This window comes from Typha angustifolia, chromosome 9 (assembly GCF_048772165.1).
Source record: "Typha angustifolia cultivar Huaian chromosome 9, ASM4877216v1, whole genome shotgun sequence".
NCBI classification, from domain to species: Eukaryota; Viridiplantae; Streptophyta; class Magnoliopsida; order Poales; family Typhaceae; genus Typha; species Typha angustifolia.
This window is the reverse complement of record NC_133247.1, coordinates 7,545,060-7,565,543: the sequence shown is the minus strand read 5'-3', so window position 1 is coordinate 7,565,543 and position 20,484 is coordinate 7,545,060. Positions and strand designations below refer to the sequence as shown.

Genomic DNA, 20,484 nt, shown 5'->3' with positions numbered 1-20,484 from the left:
AATCTCACATCTTTTCCTCATGAATTTGTGATACATTTAGTTAGGATTTTTTCTTACTGTATTAGTTCTTTATTTTCATTAAAATAAAATTCCTATAGGGGTCGCGTTTGAGCGCCCTTGCGAACGTCTACATCCGGTTTGTAAATACAGAGGAAGTGAAAAGTGCGTTCGAACGCGGTCGGGTGCGTTTAAACGCTGCGTTCAAATGTCTATATCACGTTCACACATACAGAGAACGTCTTTTGTGCGTTTAAACGTGATCGGGCATGTTCAAATGCGATCGGCGGAATTGCACTAGGATTAGGGTTAGTTATTGTACTAGGGCTTGTTGGCTAGCCTTTAAAAAGATGTGGATGGCAGCTAAATTTATAATGTTATTGGATTATTGATTTCTTGTCAACTATCTTCTCTTTATTCTCTCTTCCTTCTCCCTCTTCACCAACATTTCACTTTTACTGTTGGCAAGGTCTCTCCTAACTTCTAATCTCCTTCGTCTGTCGAGTTCTCCCTCTTCTTTGAGATCTCGACCAACTTTTCCCTTTCGTCTTTATCCCTTAACCACATATACCATCCACCTTCATCTCCATTATCATTCATAACTCTAACATCCATTCCACCCATCACCACCACCATCAGCTGCGTTCTTTCGTGTTTTCGTCCCAGTTGCAGTTCGAATCTGCAAAGGACGTAAATACGAAAATTGTAGATTAGGGAGTTATGGATCTAATCCACTTGATTTTGTAATTTTTTGACTACCGAAAAATATTTGGTGAATATTTTTTCACGGTTGCGCGGACTGATTCCTGTAATAAATCCAGATCTTGAAGGAATCGTTCCGTAGCCGATCTTTTGGTATCGTAACCCATCAATTTGGTATCAGAGCTAGGTAAACCTTAGACCTCTTTTAATGGTTGAAATAAGGAAGATGACATCAACAAGGAGACAATAGAGAACACACCGACTAGGGAAGACTCAACTCACGATAACCCTAATCGTGAGACCGATTCCTTTGGATCGACCATGGCAGGACCGAGTCAACCAATGTCCATGGGTGAATATGCGCTTGGCGGATGAACTCAGGGGCATGTTCCAAACATTGTTGCATAGAGTTGACGCAATGTAAAAGGATCATAATGATTTAAGAGAATATGTCATGAACCGATCGGTGCCTCAAGAAGGACCAGTGGTGGGACCTCATTGAACCGATACCCCACAGGTCCAGGTGCGACATGTGAGTGTCAATGATCCTTTTTTACCTATGCCTACACATCGTCCTCTATCTTCGATACAAAATCTAAGACCGACGGTGGTGGAACCCGAGAGGCGTGCGGCATCGGTGCACTTCGTCGATGAGGAGGACTGGCACCTTGAGGATGAGGTTGATCGCTTCGGAGATGGTGATGAACGTGCTTGAGGATTTAGAAAAGGGGATCAACATGCACAAATGTTCAGACCTGAACCTCTTTCACGAACCCGACAATGCTATTCGGGAGAGAACCGCATGCTTGGACTTTTCAAAATTCTAAGACGGTGATCCAACGAATTGGATGTTTCAAATAGAGCAATACTTTAATTGTCAAGGGACAGCGGAGGACACAAAGGTCCAAATGGCAAGCTTTCACCTCCAAAGAATGACATTGCATTGGTATAGATCGGTTATTCGTGGTGGAGGATTTATCAGTTGGGTTGACTTTTGTAGGAGGATTACACGTAGATTTGGGACAGTGGTATATGAAGATTTTCCTGCCACATTAAACAAGATGGTTCAGAGGACAACCGTATTGGAGTATTAATCTGAATTTGAAAGAGTTACTAGTCGATGTGAGCCACCTTGTCCCGAACCGACATTGATGAGCACACTTATTTCAGGGCTGCGGGATGAGATACACGCGGATGGTTGTACTCTTTGTCCTATCACTTTTGAGGAGGCCTTTGAGAAGGCCGTGAAGATAGAGCAAACACATAAGGCTCTCAAGATGGCAGCAAAAGTAAGTTGGGGCAACTGAGATAGGCAGTTTGCACCTAGAATGCTGGCTAAAAATTCTACGGGTTCAAAAATAGCGGCTGCGAGCACTAGACCACGACCACATTTAAGATCTTTTTCCGATGTTAGAGGAGACATTAGACCTCCCGTTTGAACTCTCATACCTGCTCAGGTGGAGGAGCGAAGAGCGAAGAGTGAAGGGCCTTTGCTTTCGATGCGATGAACGTTTCACCCTTGGTCATCGATGTTCCAAACCGATCGGGAGTGATGCTCATCGACGGTCTCGAGGAGGATGATGAGGTTGTTGATGATAAATAGTGTCTAGAGGAGGTCTATGAGGAGGTCTATGAGGAGGCTGTTAAGGAGGGCGTGGAGGAAGATATCCAAGTTGAAATTTCGATACATGCATATTCGGGCGCTCTGAGGACGTTACGAGTAGATGGACTCGTTAGAAGGCATTGTGTGCATATTCTCATCGATTCTGGGAGTACACAACTTTCTAGACGAGAGGTTAGTAAAAAGATTGGGTTTAAATGCTGAACCGACTATGGGGTTTGACGTTGCTATTGGAGACGGCACGAAACTTAAGGCGGAAAGCTTGTGTTGTCGGGTCGGTATACGGGTGCAAGAACACGATATCATTGTGGACTTGTATCTGTTGGCGCTGCGAGGAGCGGACATTGTCCTAGGCACTCAGTGGTTACAAAGTTTGGGACCTGTCACTTCTGATTTCCGGAGCATGTGGATGAAATTTAAGCAAGAAAACAAAGATGTGCGACTTGATGGCGTTCGATCTCCATCGATTCCTGCGATATAGCCGATGGTGGGGTTGCCATGTGCGAGTGATTTGGCCTATTTTCTTCAGTTAGGACCAGTAGGAGATGAGCCTCAAATGAGTCTATATACTACCATCGAGTTGTTTAATTTATTAGACAAATTTGCTAGATTGTTTGAGGAACCAAGGGAGTTGCCACCAAGGAGAACGGTGGACCACCGCACAGAGATTGTGCTCGGGGTTGCACTGGCGAATGTGAGGCCATATCAGTATCCACATGTGCAAAAAGAAGTTATCTCCAGGATGGTAGCTAAGATGTTGGAGTAAGGCCTCATTCACCCAAGTCATAGCTTTTACTCATCGCCCATGCTATTAGTGCGAAAGAAGAATGGGACATGATATTTTTATATCGACTATCGGGCACTAAACGCTATTACCGTCAAGGATCGGTATCCCATTCCGGTTATAGAAGAGCTATTGGACAAGCTTCCAGAGGCGACTATATTCAGCAAGCTTGACTTGAGGGCCGAGTATCATCAAATTAGAGTTCATCCGGCGGATGTGAATAAGACTGCATTTTGGACTCCAGACGGGCATTATGAGTTCCGGGTGATTCCTTTTAGTCTCACCAATGCTCCTGCTACTTTTCAAGATCTTATGAATGATATATTTCGGCCTCTATTGCGAAGGTATGCCTCGGTATTTTTTTGACGACATTTTGGTGTATAGCAGGAATGAATTAGAACATTGGCGACATTTGGAGGATGTGCTGAATTTGTTGAAGCAAAATCAATTGAAGATCAAGAAGTTCAAGTGCCTATGGGGAGTACCACAAGTGAAGTATTTATGCCACATCATCTCAATGGAAAGTGTAGCGGCGGATTCTCAAAAGGTAGCATGCATGACTGCTTGGCCTATGCCTACTACCACCATTAGATTGCGAGGATTTTTGGGGATGATCGGATATTATCGTCGCTTCATCGTCGGGTATGGCAAGATTGCAACTCTCACTTTTTTGTTAAAGAAAGACTCTTTTAGATCGACTATTTTAACGCTACTACAGTCTTTGAAAAATCAAAAATAGTAATGACATCGCCTATTTTAACGTTACCGTACTTCACCAAAGAGTTCATTGTAGAATGTGATGCGTCGGGTGTTGGGATAGGAGCTGTACTAATGCAAGGAGGACATCCTATTGCCTTTCTTAGTAAGACTTTATCACAAAAATCTCAGCAATTATCGACTTATGAGAGAGAGATGTTGGCAATTCTGCATGTAGTTATAAAGTAGAGGTTTTATTTGATCGGTAGGCGATTCATTATTCAAACCGATCAAAGGAGCCTTCCATACTTTATGGGACAGCGTATACACACTCCGGCATAGCAGAGATGGGTCACAAAATTATTGGGGTATGATTATAAAATCCAATACAAGAAGGGAACGGAAAATAGAGCGGCGGATGCACTATCGCGCCAACCTGATACCATCGAACTTGCAACCTATTTTTCTCCCACCTTTTATTTTCTTGATGAGCTGAGGTATGCATGTATATCTGATCCAAATATTTTGAGATTGTTACAGGAGGTGATGGATGATCCAGAGCGCTATCTAGAGTTGGAGAATCGAGACGGTTTGCTAGTGGACCGAGGATGCATTCGGGTGCCCGCAAATGATGGATTGCGGTAAAAATTGTTGGAGCACTACTACCAAACACCAGAGGCTAGTTATGAGGGTGTCTTGAGGACTTATAGAAGGATATTCCAAAGTTGCACGTGGCTAGGATTGAGGCGGGATGTGAGAAGTTGTCTGTGCTTTCGAAGCCTGTCAAAAGGTCAAGGCAATCACATTGAAATTGACCGGATTACTTCAACCTTTACCTATACCGGACCGTGTTTGGGAAGACATTTCTATGAATTTTATAGAGGCTGGTACGTGGTTATTCTGTTATTTTTGTGGTGGTTGACAGATTGAGCAAGTATGCGCACTTTTTGGCATTGTCACATCCATTTTCAATCAAGTCAGTGGCTGAAATTTTTGTTAGAGATGTTGCTCGGTTATATGGCATGCTACACACGATTGTCTCGGATCGTGATCGTGTATTTATGAGCGACTTTTGGATGGAGTTTTTCAAATTGTAGGAGACTCGATTGAACTTCAATTCGGCCTACCATTCACAGACGGACGGCCAAACGGAGGTGGTCAATTAAGGCATTGAGCAGTACTTGAGGTGCTTTGTTGGAGAGATATCGAGACGATGGTTGGAGTTCTTACTTTGGGCGGAGTGGTCTTACAACACCGCCTATCACAGTAGCACTGACATGATTCCATTTGAGGCGGTGTATGGACGTACGACTCCGACATTACGCGCTTATGATCCAGTGACATCTGCAGATTGGACAAATGTGGACTTACTTTGATTGATAGACGCCACATTGAGAAGGTTGCGTGCCCATCTTAAACTTGCTCAAAACCGTATGAAACAAGTTTATGATCGCAGCCATAGAGAATAGGAGTTCGACATTGGCAGTTAGATGTATGTGAGGGTGCAACCGTATCGATAGGTGACCTTACGTTCGATGCAAAACCAAAAGTTAGCACATCATTACTTTGGTCCGTTTCGAGTGTTAGAGCGTATTGGTCCGGTTGCATATCGTTTGGAGCTGCCGGAGGGGTCGATAGTGCATCCTGTCTTCCATGTTTTATTGCTAAGGGAGTGGATTAGAGATCATGAGATCGTTGGATCAGTTCTACCGGAGCCATTAGAGGAGACAGAGATCGTAGAGCTAGTTCGTGTACTTGTTAGGCGCCGACGATGACATAGTACTAGATTAGAGATGGAGATTTTAGTCGAGTGGTTTGGCAAGCCATCCGATGAGGCGACATGGGAGTTGGAGATTGACATTTTGGAGTATTTTCTTGACTTTTCACCTTGAGGGCAAAGTGGAGAAGCGTGGTAGGCTGATACATTTAGTTAGGATTTTTTCTTACTGTATTAGTTCTTTATTTTCATTAAAATAAAATTTCTGTAGGTTGCGTTCAAATATAGGATGGGTTGCGTTCAAATGTAGGATGGGTTGCGTTCGAACGCCTTTGTGAACGCCTGCATCAGGTTCGCAAATACAGAGGACGCGAAAAGTGCGTTCGAATGCGGTCAGACACGTTTGAACGTTGCGGTCGAACGTTTGCATCGCGTTCGCACATACAGAGAACGTCTTTTGTGCGTTCGAACGCGATCGGCAGGATTGCACTAGGATTAGGGTTGGTTATTATATTAGGGCTTGTTGGCTAGCCTTTATAAAGGTGTGGATGGAAGCCAAATTTATAATGTTATTTGGATTATTAATTTCTTGCCTTCTATCTTCTCTCTATTCTCTCTCCCTTCTCCCTCTTCACCAACCTTTCATCTTTATCTTCGGCAAGGTCTCTCATAACTTCTAATCTCCCTCGTCTGTCGAGTTCTCCCTCTTCTTTGGGATCTTGACCACTTTTTCCCTTTCGTCTTTATCTCTCAACCACATACACCATCCACCTTCATCTTCATTATCATCCATAACCCTAACATCCACTCCACTCGTCACCACCACCATCAGCCGCATTCTTTCGTGTTTTTGTCCCAGTTACAGTTCGAATTTGCGAAGGGTGTAAATACGAAAATTGTAGATTAGGGAGTTACGATTCTAATCTATTTGGTTTCATAATTTTCTGATTACCGAAAAATATTTGGTGAATATTTTTTCACGGTTGCGCGGACTGATTCCTGTAATAAATCCAGATCTTGAAGGAATCGTTCCGTAGCCGATCTTTTGGTACTGTAATCCATCAATTTGTCGCCAAATCAAAGTGTCACTGGATGGCCGGTTCTCCTACGTCTATGTAAGTATGTATCTGAAAGTAGTGTTTGCATTAAGTTTTCCAAGGTGGGAGAAACTTGACCCCGTTAAGTGGGGCTGAGGGTAGCTCTGGTAGAACTCCCAGAGGAAGCTCCTCACACGTGATCCACGTGCTATTAGATTTTGGGTGGCCTCTCCATCGGACCGGACGGGAACTTGTGAATTCCTCCATTAGCGTTAGATATTATCTGTTTATCTAAAAAAGCATCTATCTTTTCTTTTCATGTGGATGAAAAATAGGAAGTGGCAGGGTTAAAAACATGTATATCTGGAAGGGTGAAAACAAGTGTATCATAAGGATCATTAGAGATGGTCACAGGAGGTTAATAGGCTATTAAATGTTCAATATTTAAGGTGGAACTAGTGCCATAATTGGAGGAAAAATCTTTGACATCTAGGTCACCATTTTGATCCGAAGGGCGTGCACTACTGGATTGCAATTAAATGTTGAATTTTGATATTTTTGTAGCTAGAAATTCGTCGAGATCAGACTTAGATTATTTGATTGATTACTATTTGAGATTTGCTATTATCTCTTATCATATCATTGCATTATAAATATTAGTTGTTGCGTTTCTCTTTGCATTGTCATTAGTGATAATTCTTTTGTATGATCCTACGTAGTAGTCGGGTAGTTTCCATTTCTCAATTCTAGTCTGTTATAGAACCTAATGCTATGGATAATATTCGGAAATTCATTAAAAAATATGCCACAAAGCTAGATGATATCAATGCCCGCCCTAAAGCTCTTGAAACTTGTCATGGGAGGCATGAGATAGAGGTGATGCTAAAGCTTCCAATATGGGAGCTGCATTTATTTTGGCTATATCATGTTTGAGACTCACCAATAAAATTGGCTTTTCATTTCTTTGATAGTCTTATTATGTCCAAAATGATTCAAAAGGTCACCGACATGAATCTCTCAAATTGAAATATCACATACAAATGTACGAGGTATGCAAAATTTATTGGTGTCAAATAAATAACCTTTCTAGAGAGAGTAGTCATTTAGAGATACGTTCAAATCATTTGATAAAGTGATGTAGGCTTCTCCAAAATTGGGGAATGAGGTGTAATCTTCTTTTTAGCTTGACAAATCATATGATAGTGATACTTGTGATAGAAAGAAGATTAACTTTTCAACTGAGCACATCAGCTGCCTTGTTTTCAACTCCAGCCTTATGTTTTGGAAAAAAATATATTCCTGTAGAAATTCAATCCAGTGACTATGCTGAGCATTGAGCTTCTTTTGAGAATTGAGGTATCGAAGAGCTTCACGGTCGGAATATAGCACAAATTCATGCGGGAATAGAAAATGACTTTAGTAGTGCAAATGTTGAATAACTGTATAAAATTCTATTTCATACGTGGAATACCTTTGTTTTGCTTACTTTAACTTTTTGCTAAAGTAGGTAATAGGTGGCGTTCTTGACTAAGGACACCACCTATTCCAATTCTAGAGGTATCACATTTTGACATTCTTAGTTTGATTTTCTTGAAGGCCTTATTTGCATTTCGAGTCCATTAAAAGTCACAATTTTTAAGGCAGTCAATAATTGGGAACATGACTTTGCTCAACTCACGAATGAAATGTCGATAGAACATAGCAAGTCCATGAAATTTGCGAATATCATAGATGTTTTGTGGCTCAAGCCAATTGACAATTGCTTTGATTTTTGGGGGTCAATGCATATTCTTTTAGATGAAACCACAAACCCTAAGAATATGATCCTATTCACGAGAAATAAGCACCTTTTCTCATTAGCATAGAGGTTTGAGGTGTGAAGGGTGAGATAGATTGGGCAAAAATGATCTAAATATTGTTTTTTCGAGTGGCTACAGATCAAGATATCATCAAAATACACCACCAAGAACTTGCGCATAAATGGTTGGAGCACTTGTATCATAACTCGCAATAATGTACTCGGTGCACCGGAGATGGATAGTCCAAAAGGCATAATTCACAAGCCATCCGTGATTTTCAAAGCAATTTTTCATTCATCTCTTGGATGAATTCTAATTTGGTATAACCACTCTTTGATTTTGGAGAAAATTATAACTCCAACCGTCATATTAAGCATGTCATCAAGTCTAGGAATTTGGTTTATGATATGCAAACCCTTTTCATAAGTAGCATTCTTCTTGTTATCTTTGTTAGCTAATTTGGGGCACATAGGATTAATTTCGATCTTTGTGTCCTTGAAAATGAAAGGACTCAAGTTCGATCGACCTAATTTGGTCACATCTCGATTTAATAGGCACAAATGGCCCAAGATGATATGTCCCACATTCATTGGTACGAGTTGCACCAAATATCTTCTTTGTATGAAAGAAATTGATAGGAAATGAAAATAAATGATTATTAACTCAAGATATTTTGTAAGGACTTAGGTGAGTAGGTTTTAATCCCAGACGGGACACCACACTAGAAGAGACCGCATTAATGCAATTTCCACTATCGATGATTACTTTGGAGCCTTTGGTTCCACATTTAATGTATGTGTGAAAAATTATGCTCCGATGCCAATTATTTGTCTTCTTCGGTTGAGTCAATGTGCATTTGACGACACCAACGGGATGGTCTTCATAGACATGTTCCTCATCACTGTTCTTTCTTGCATGACATTAGGGTCCGATACATAAATTTGTTCATCAGCATTGTCTTCTCAACCGAATTGTCCTATTCCCTAAGGTATACAACTTTTCTAGGACAGTGCATGGTCACGTACTCTATTTGCTTACATCTATAGCATCGACAAGGATTGGTGGCAGGCATAGTGTCACTCATAGGTCCTTCCTCTTTATCTTTGTTGATCGGCACCATATTCTAAATACTTTTAGGAAGTGATATTGCCGTCTAGGTTGTAGTTCCATTTGGAGCAAGATTAAAAGGGATTCCACTCATAGGACGCCTCGACACATTGTTTCGTGACCATTTCGTAGTTTAGCACAAAAGTGTAGGCCTAGTCTAGTGTGGTTATTTTCTTGTAAAATTAACTCACGTCGAATATCTTCATTAAGGCTGGATCTGAAATGGCTCAAGGTCACCCTCTCATCTTCTATGATGATGCACGTTAACATGTACTCTTCAAATAGAGACACGTAATTGCTCAAAGATTTCGTCCCTTGCCTAAAATTGTTCCATTGATTCAATAGGTTTTGAGATAAACATTTTCCTTTTAGTTTCTCTTTCATTTTCACCTAATCAATTATTGGAGGTTGATTCTTTCAGATTAAAATCTATTTCGTACTTTATCAAAACAACTTGGCACGCCTGATTAGATCCATTTGGGCAAATCTATTTCCAATTTTCGTACAAGTTGTACCAATGAAAGAAGTCTATTTTGTGAATCCGAATCCAATTGGTGAAGACCATTGGATTCATTCGCCCATTAAAAGTGGGAGCATCCACATTAATATTTTTTATTATTTGATCCTTATGGTCTTTATAATCTCTATAAGTAGTGTTGTTTCTAAACTCTCTATAACGTTTGGATCCACAGTGTCATATTGATAATGGTGCCATTGTGGGAACTTCTTAGGAAATTTTTCTTGGTAAGGGGATTAGGGGCATGTCGATGGTACTGAATGTTAGGATTGATGCACAATTCCCATACTGGAAACTTCAGCATCTCTTCCATTCTTATGCCTCTCATGACAAATTTTAAGAGCCTCAAGATGGGCATTGATATCATCTACCATGGTAGCATATTTTTCAAAGGATTCTTGATTGAATTTTCGAATATCATCCATATTGTCAAGTTCCATAACATCTAATGTTGATGGAGTTCACTGATTCCTAGTCTGACAGAGAGACCGCCCAAAGTCTGATAGCATGTCGATCACTCATGAGGAGCTTTAGTAGATAGATTCAAACTTCTAAGAGTTTTACTAGAGCGGCCCTCGGTCCCACTTGATGGAGTCGAGTTATTCCCATCTCAGGAAAGTTGATGCGGACACTACTTTCATATATGTGTACTCACGTAGATGCAGGATGGTAGCCTATCCAGTGACACTTTGGTTGGATGATGAGTCATATAGGAGAAGCTTTGAGGTGAGAAGATTTTAGTCTTTTTTTATATTATGGGTATTCCACTCTTTTATATTTTTAGGGTTTCCTTATATAAAGGCTTGTTATGTTATCATTTGAGATTAATAAGTATTTGGAGATTTTTGAGATTGTCTACATTCTTTCATTTGTTGGTGGATTTCAACAGTCTATTGGTGATTAGGTTTTGGATTGAAGTTCATTTGGGGGTATAGGCAATTGGAAATTTTGATGGGTTTGGATAGTTTTGGTAATGTGGGATTTGTTGAAAGATTAAAGTAAGAGAAGATTTGTTGAGATATCTAAGGAACGAGCAAATCTCCTAAATTTGAATGTTTGAAATTTGGGATAGGCTATAATAGTTTTAGAAAGGTAGGATTTTAATGACATAATTGAATGAAGGGATAATAATCAAAACAGAAATAAATCTGCTACTTCAAAACTTTGAAATTTGAATTTCGAGATAAGGAAAATTTAAGTTTTTTTTCTTCGTAAAGGCTTTTTTTTTGTTGATCTACGATGAAGAAAAAGATTGATCTCGTCTTTGGCAATTGATTACTGAATAATACATGAGCAACTCACTTTTGATGGTCGTTGAGTCTCACGTAGAGGTTGTGCAGTGGTGATGGATTTTTCTTATTCTTCGTTGATGGTGATCTCTTTGTGCGAATCGGAACTTGTCATGCTCGTTATGGATTGTGCTTTGTAACATTTCGATTTTCATGGAATGATTGATTGAGTAAAGAACAAATGAGGCACAACGTAGAATACGGCAAGCAGAACCCTAAAAGGACAAAAGATTAGAATACCCATAATGCCAAAAAGACTAAATCTCCTCACACCAAAGTCTCTCCCTCATAACTCGTTGTCTAACCAAAGTCTCACTAGATGGGCTATCCTCTTACATCTACATGAATCACGTGCCTGAAAGTAGTGTCTGCACCAAGATTTTGATCAATAACAACAATATTTGTTGCACCACGAGAATATCTTGTTGGTATGGGAGAATTAATCTTTTGGGCCAGCAGGGCTCTCCTTATGGAGGTAGAGGGGAAGATGAGGTGACTTATCAATTTATCATTATTTGAAGAGGTGGTTTGGTACTTCTGTCAAATTGTATTAATTTTGTAACAATTATTTGGCATTATTGGGTTATCCTTAGCTTATTTCACTCTTTAGTGCACATTAGAATAGAATGCCGGTCAAAAACCATCAAAATAATGTAAAGGTGGAAGAAAACATGGTGAAAAGTTAAAAACTAGACTAGGCCATGCCATAGCGGTTTTGCACTGTGACAACTAACACAGTGACCATATTGGCTAGTACAAACTGTCTGTCAGTACTAAACGTTTTCATGTATGAGTGCCATTTCTCCTGAAAATTTAAATGCCATTTCTCCTGAAAATTTCTAGTTTATACTATCCAAACGGGCGCAATATAATTGAGTCAAGAGATCCTTTTATTGATCTTGAAGATCTTATGAAAGCAATCAAAAACACTTCTTAGAAACAATCCAAAGGATATTTTAGCTCCATTTCTGGTTTCTCCGAAATACATCATATTATTCTGTAGATATCTAGTGCTCTTTATAATATAGTTACAATATCAGTCCTTTCAATCACAAGTTTGCAATGTTGTCCATCTACTTTTTTGATGTCTTTCATGATTTTAACTTTGTTTTTGTTATCTTGAATGACAATGGCAGTTACCATGGTGGGCTTTAGGCTTACTTTGTTTATCAAGGAGAATTCATTCCATATTTATGCTTCGTCTCTTCAATGATTGTTTTGCGATGACCTTGCTCCATGCTTCGCTGGTTTTGCTTCTTTATCAAAAATGGCACCTTGCTTTAATTATCTTCAGGTGATTGTTGATTTCTGATCTACAAATTAATTTTAGATAAGACATTTATTCTTTCACATAAATGCCTGATGATACTTATTTTAATTTCTTATCCGTTTTTCTGGTTACAGTGGAGCAGTGTCAATTAAGATGAATGTTCTTCTTTATGCCCCACCATTGTTTCTACTTATGTTGAAGGTACTATCTTCAGGTCATTAAATTTCTTTTCCATTTTGCATTTTATCAACGAGCTCTTTTGTTGTAGGGTATGAGCATTAAAGGGGTGTTTCTTGCATTGTTGGGAGCTGCATTGCTGCAGGTATGCTCCAATATAATGTTGTTTCTTGTAGTCATTACTTATTCTTACATTGCTGATGCAAATAAAGAGAGGGCATTCCATACTCCCATTGCATGAGGCTCCCTTTTACATGGGGTTTGGGGAGCAAAGATTTATGCAACCTTACCCTTATCTTTGAGGAGGTTGTTTCCAAGATTTGAACTCTTGATGGAATCATATTGATTCACTCTAAAATTTTCTGGGCCACTTTTCTGATTTAAATGGTGAAAAGCTTACATCATTTTCATCAAGGATTGTTTTGCTGTTGGCACATGCTGTCCTGTCCACTGGCATGTGCCACGGCACAGTGGATGTCAATGCTCGGTACGACCAGCACGACTAAGAAGAAAGGGAAGAGAAGGAAAGAAAGAGGAGAAAGAGAAAGAAGAAAGGAGAAGAGAGAAAGGAGAGAGGAACCTGTTAGATCCTCATTGTCACTTTTCCATCCCAGCCATTGTCACTGCAATTGCCATTGCTATCGCTGCCTTAGGGTTCCACAACTGCAAAGAGAGGGTGAAGAAGAAGACAATAGGGTTTAATAATGAATCCTAAAATATATTAATAGATCCTAACTTAAGTGATAATGAATTTGAGTCATTAACTTATCTTAACATATTCAAATTTAATGAAAATAGATAGTAACTTATAATAATGGATTGCATCTACTATCCACTATCCTTTAAACCTTTATATATTCTTCACCTGATCTGAAAGAATAAAACACTAGCAATGGCATCTCCTTTTCTCCGCACGAGACGAAACTCCTTGGCTCCTCCATGGGACTTCAAAACTCTTAGGCAAATTTTTTCCCACCCATGGAAAAGTTTTTAAGCCTTTTCAGAGGTGCCATTCAAGCCCTTTCAGATGTTCGAACACCTTAGCCCAAGAACACTAACTACTAAGCTATTCAAGCCATAAGCAAATAAATATCTAACTAATGGATGAATCAAATCAGTTCGTGTCAGTCTGTTGTATAGATTGGATATCACTACTTCTGCCTTTTCTAGGGTTTGGACATCTTCATCTTTGGACATCTTTGGATGTCATTATTTGCCCTTCGTGTATGGTCTGACTTTGTCATATGAAACTTCACTGGTTGGTTGTGGCTACTATTTTTGACCTTGTCGTTTGAATCCTCACTGATTGGTTTGAATGCTGTTCTTCAAGAAGAATATTTGTATGCCACTACTTAAACTACAGATACTTTAGCATAATCCAATTCCTTACTTTGGAGTATGCACATGCTATAATAACTCTTAATAAATTCACATATTTAGTCCACAATTCTTTTTATTTGCAATACTGTCCTTTGAGCGAGATTCACATATTTATAATCCACCAATATAAATGTAATCAAATCTTCATGTCAACAATCCATCCTTTCTACCTTTGTAATCAATAATTATTATATTCATATTCTGCACTTTTTGATCATAATCTACAGTTGTCCTTTTAATCTGCACACTATATGTTCACATCCTACACTATATATGCATATTTCACTGTTACTATTCTCAGAGTATCTGTTTTACTGTCGCAAATATAATCGTCCCATGGAATAGGAGCCTTGCAGAAGCTGGAGAAGGATTTGTAGTGAAGGTGGCCCAGGAAAAACATTGCAGTAACATAGAGGAGTAACTCCATGAAGAGGATGAACAAGCAGTAAAGGGGGAAACAACAAAAGCAAAAAATAAATAGACAAAATTGGAAGGGTGTCAACTAGTATCAAGCTGCTATATCTGCAAGATATATTTACAACTTGATTTGAGACGATCTCAAGTGAGCCAATGCTAGCTTGAGCTCAAGTCTTTTATAAATGCGCTCGATATTTGGGCTCGAGATCGATCCATTTAACAAAATGAGTGAGCTCAAATCATGCCATAACTGAGCCGAGATTAGATATTTATACATGTATGAGTTGATTTGAGACAAGCTCAAGTGAGCCAATGCCAGCTTTAAGCTCAACTCTTTTATAAATGAGCTCGATATTTGGGGTCGAGATCGACCCATTTAACAAAATGAGCGAGCTCAAATCGAGCCAAAACTGAGTCGAGCTCAAGAAATAGAACCCATATGCTCAAAAGCAAGTTAGGATAAACTAAAGATGAATAATCTTGATTACTATGATTCATAAAATTTTGTCCTAGACTATACAAAGATTGCTGTGCTAGTTAGCTCAACGGATACATGTCGACATGTACTGTGCTAATGATTATCGGCGTTGATACGGTGTTATCTTAGTACCCTCTTATGGCCACCTATGTTGTCTTGTGCTAGTAGATATTGAGCTTATTTTGCTTGAATATTAGTTGTTTGGGGTCCTTTTCAACTCTTATGATACCCGTTTGCCTTTTGATGCTTTATTTATGTGAATTTTACTTCAATTTTAAAGAAGTTCTTAATTTTGGTTTTCTCTGATCATTAATTCAACTTAGAAGTCTGAGAATAATTTAGGTAAATCATTAAATTGGAATATTTTTTGGTGTATAATTAAAGTTGATCTACCTCTTCGTTTAATAAGTTGTATGTGTAACACTAATATTTGTTGCTAAAAGACTTTAATGTAGGTCTTAGAACCTTTTGAGATGAGAGTGCTTAGTGGAACTAGTTTGTTGAGGTAGCAGGGTTTTGGTAGTTTGTTTGTGTAACGCCTTACTTGACAGCCACGTGCATATCCACGCTCCCACACAACACGTGCGATGCTTGTTTTAGGACGAACAGGGCCACCACACAAAGATGAACATGTCATGATAATCCATCTCAGAGATAAATCATTCTATAATCCAAATAAATATTTGAACATACGAATATCTAAATCTACACTAATGAAACTAGACAACTACATAATTTGGCAGGACCCACACAAGCCATGGCAAACCATCAAGTTTATAATTATCAAAAATATATGAACAAAAACTTATGTACATTGTCACCTGTTACAACTAACTTTTCTCTAGTACATAATGAAATAAATATACAATTTTTAGAACTATTCTACTATTATATATAGGAAAGTGAGTCATGAACCAAGAGACTCAGTGAATAGACATTACTTTAAACCAGAGATGTCAAATAGAGAATAAATCATGTATTGGATAATGTGAATCAGAAAGGAATATGATGTTAATTATGAACATGTATATATATATATATGTCCTCATGAATTAACATACTATATTTTAAACAAAAAATATATCTCATGATGTTATCATAATATAACATCACCAAATATAGCAGCATATGATGTATAATAATCATAATCAAGTAATAATAATCTCATTAGTAATGTGTATGATGCATATCAACCATTTGATAATCATGTGTGTCAGAATTAGATATAGTCCACATATCTCTCACTATCACAGCCATTAGTCTCAAACTCTGAATATCATCTCCCATGTTGGACCGTGGTATTAGGCCACAAACTTGATACCTATTCTCTGTCATGCCACAAGCTCAAAGTATACCTTATCATACGCTAAAGGTATCTCTGAAGATAATTATATTCTGTCATATGCTAAAGGTATCTTTGAAAATGATCATACATTGCCATACGCTAAGAATATTTTAGTAATAACATACCCTATCATGTGCTAAAAGTATATCAATGATAGTTGTACCCTGTTATATGCTAAAAGTGTAACCATTAACTATAACTATACTCTATCATACACTAAGAGTATATCCAGTATCAAGTACATCACATATGGATAATTTCATAATTTTCTTTTAAATGATAGATCATATATATTTATCTAATATTATAACAATTCATGGATATAAAAAATTTAGATGGTAAAGAAGTCGAAAGAAATATGATTCAATGCAGTCTCCAATTATATATTTATCATATGCCTACTCATATTACAAACCAACTCGACTAATAAAATATGTACAAGATTTATTTCTAATCATTTCTAAATCATCTGTATACTTATGCCTGAGATCAACCTAACAAATGAATGATAAAAATATGTTTAACTGTAATAATCTTTTGATAGGACCATATAATCATGTTGGAGGCCAAAACATAATACGTATATATAAATATTTAATATATCCTAATTTGCAAAAGGCGTCTAGGGGGTAAGACTACTTCCCGCATTCTCGCTTTCGGTGTTTTCTCTGGTCATCTATTGATCACATAATACTTGCCTCGAGGTACTCTCGAGTCTCTACTTCCGTTGGTACAAATTCGTTGAGTAACAGGGAAAGATCAAATTTGAACCTCGTGGCTTACTTCCCATATTGATTACTTATTATTTTAATATGGTTATTGCTATTTATATTTCTATTCTATTTTCTGTTTTAATAAATTTAGTTATATATATGTATATAGTTATAATAAAAGATAATTCCAACAATGTAGACATAATTCTTGTGTATTATTCATATGTATATGAAAATATAGTATTTGTATATATATATATATATGTATGTATGTATGTATAATTTTAAGTATGCTAGGACATACATTTATAACAATAGATATATACGTCATTGTCAATACATTTACATATATAAATAAATATATAACTTAATGGGATTAGTAACTATTAGAATATGGCTATTAATTTCTCAAATAAAATACTTAATTACTTTAACACTCATTATGAAAATCTTTTTAGTAAACTAGATATTATTCCATACTTAATTTACTAAAGTTAGAATTTAATTAGTTACTAAATTATTGGAGCAGAAAATAAATCAAGATAAATTAAAATGACAAAATAAATAAAAGAGAGAGTTACTATGTTGGCCTAGGCTTGGCCTAGTCTGAGCTGTGAATCAGTGCAGGGTCGAGGCCTAGCATTATTTACAGCTAGGTCAGAGTCGCAAGAGGTGGCAGTCAGAAGAGTGACATGATTGTCGTTGGGGGTTAGGAGTGAGAGGAAGGTTGTGGTGGTGATGGCGTGGTTATCAGAGGGAGAGGAAAGTGATGGTGGTATAGTGGTGCAATGAAATTGTTGAGTGGGGAGGGTGGAGGTGATGGTGGTAGTGTGGTCGTTGGAGTTGGGTGCGATGGTGGTGGGTGGTGGTGGGATGAAAAAATGGTTGAGGAGAGAGTGTGGTGGAGAGGAGGAGGTTTATCTTGGCTCGACCAGGTCACCAACGAGGTGGGGTTGTGGCGGTAGCTGTTTGGTGTTGGGTTTGGACGTCTGAGAGAGTAGAGATGAAGAGGGAGGGAGCGGTACTGTTGGCGGCAGCAGTGGATTTGAGAGAGAACTAGAGAGAGGAAGAGAGAGATGCGGAAATATATATATATATATATATATATATATAGAGAGAGAGAGAGAGAGAGAGAGAGAGAGAGAGAGAGAGAGAGAGAGCTTTCTAAAGAAAACTTCCATGTTGGTTTGTTTAAGTCGGCTGGAGATGGAGAGAATTAAAATAAAAAGAAGGGAGAGATAGAGAATGGAGAAGAGAGAAGAGGGAGCAGGGTGAGAAGACAAAATAAGAAATGAAAGTTTAAATAAAAAAAACTTTAAGTAAATATTAGAAAAAAATCGAAAATTGCTTCAAAATAAGTTGTTTATATGATTGTTTGTTATTAGTATTAGTAAAATCAATGTTATCACTAATATTTTACTATTAATCTTATCATTATAACTAGTTCCTTCTTTCTTCTATAATCGTTATAATATTATTTTTATGCTTGTCCTTTTTGGATTATTACAGTTTGGTAGCAACTAATGGGCCAATTCAAAATTCTGCTCCGAACCATTGAGATGGCAGGTGTAAACAAGTTATCTAACTTACAGCCTATAAATATTCCTATAATGAATTGCCTGGGAACATCTCTAGTAAATGGAATATACAAAATTGTGATCAATCAAATATTTGAAAGTACCAGTATGTACTAACTTCTGGAATTGGGGTCATAGCACAATTTTTGTCTATACCAACACTATAATATTGGATTATTCCTTTGGTTGGCAAAGACAGAGTCAGAATAAAGAGAATTGCAACATTGTCCTATATTGACCTCTCATTTCTAGTCTACCTTATTTAAGTTTAATTTTGTGGCGGAAAAAGCATTAGAATCTTTTATTTTTTGTTTGACCTGTAAAAGATATACTGATAAATATGACTTGTAGGACAATTCAGGATTTCTTTTGCGGGCTCCATGGTTGGAAATTATATATTCTGTCAAAGAAAGTTCCTCAAGTAAATTTCTTTGAATGGATAAATCAATCATTTGTTCTTGGGGATCTAACATGTGCATTCTGAGACACGATCGTAATGCCTGTGCTGCTAGCATGGCAATCCTTTGTTCTAGCTATGCGCATCTTTCAAAAATGTTATTTTAAACACTCTCCTTCTTACTAATTGGTTTGCTAGACATTTACCATACTGTGTCTTTTCTTATCTGCTTCTATTTTGTCTTCTTTCTTTTAATATTCTTTATTTCTATGGATGTTAACTCGTGCTGTTGTACTGTTGTACTTTGATTGTGGTATAGACCTTTCCCTTTGTGGTTTGGAATTTTGATTTTGATTAGTTCTGTCTCGACAAACCAAAAAATGGAAAATTGGGTGAAAATGGTCGGTTCAGCCATAGTGTTCTGAAACAAAGGTAAAAACCAAAAACTCTTGGTTGGTTTCAGGCTTTCAGCCTTGATCAGTGTGCTGCTTCAGTTTTAGTGTTCAAGAAGTTTCAACTTGTATTCTTTCTGATTGAAACTTCAAACCGTGCTGGTTTTTGATCTCTTCATATCAAATCCTATTTGTCATCTTGCTTTCTCATCTTTATTCTCCCTCTAGTAATATCTACACATACTTGGGAATACTCAAGTTATTTCATTTTGGTTTTTCTTTTGAAATGTAGGTTTAACAACCATCACAGTATCACACTGTGTTTTAGAACAGTAGGTGAAACTCTAAATACAATATCTAGATTCTTTAGAAAATTTGTAGAATTTACAGGCAAAAGAAAAGAACAAAAAAGAAGTTTCCGTTTTATGTACTGTCCAAATTTCCTGCTTTGTAGTGACCTATTGAAAGCATAACTGATGTACACAGTTGTCTTCCTTTATTTCTTTTCATGAAGGCTATCTTTCTTTAGTGCGGAAGAATCCTAAATTTATGGCAGCTACCCATGTGGTTGTTCTTCCTTGCTTATTTGTCATTTAGCTGCTTAAAATATGCCTTGATGACTTATTCTCTGTGGGCAATAGTTTTATATGGTGGCATTAGTTAATATCCATAATTTGAGGGTCAAATATTATAGTAGCTACTCTGCTAATGTACTGCAAAGTTTATCTAGGCATCCAACAGTGGACTGTTTGACAATTTTCTGTCATGCATGTAGCCATGCTTGCGTACTATGAATATTTTTTTTTAACTTTTTGCAGATTCTTTTGGGTTTGCCTTTCTTGTCATCATATCCAGTTGCGTACATTTCAAGAGCCTTCAATCTAGGCCGTGTCTTCATCCACTTCTGGTGCATATCCAGGCTATCCAAATTGAAGTTATTTTCAAGCTTTATGTTTGTAAAAAGGACTGAATAATCTGCAAATTCCTGAAATCATCGAGTAGAAAAGAAAATTCAAAAGCATCTGAAGCTCTTCAATCTCATTTTTAAATATCTAAATATGTATGCTAGGAA

General features: G+C 37.7%; 1 protein-coding gene across 2 annotated transcripts in view; it reads left to right on the top strand.

The window, feature by feature from the left end:
* Positions 1-20,484, top strand: part of LOC140767196 (dol-P-Man:Man(5)GlcNAc(2)-PP-Dol alpha-1,3-mannosyltransferase) — a 43,030-nt gene that overhangs the window by 5,329 nt on the left and 17,217 nt on the right. For both annotated transcript variants that reach the window (XR_012105550.1, XM_073107025.1), the window contains exons 5-8: positions 12,403-12,560; positions 12,671-12,737; positions 12,805-12,858; positions 20,231-20,319. Coding sequence is in view for 1 of the 2 variants with exons in the window: in XM_073107025.1 (XP_072963126.1) it covers positions 12,403-12,560; positions 12,671-12,737; positions 12,805-12,858; positions 20,231-20,319 (368 nt within the window). In the remaining variant the exon portion in view is untranslated. The remainder of the gene's footprint in view (positions 1-12,402; positions 12,561-12,670; positions 12,738-12,804; positions 12,859-20,230; positions 20,320-20,484) is intronic.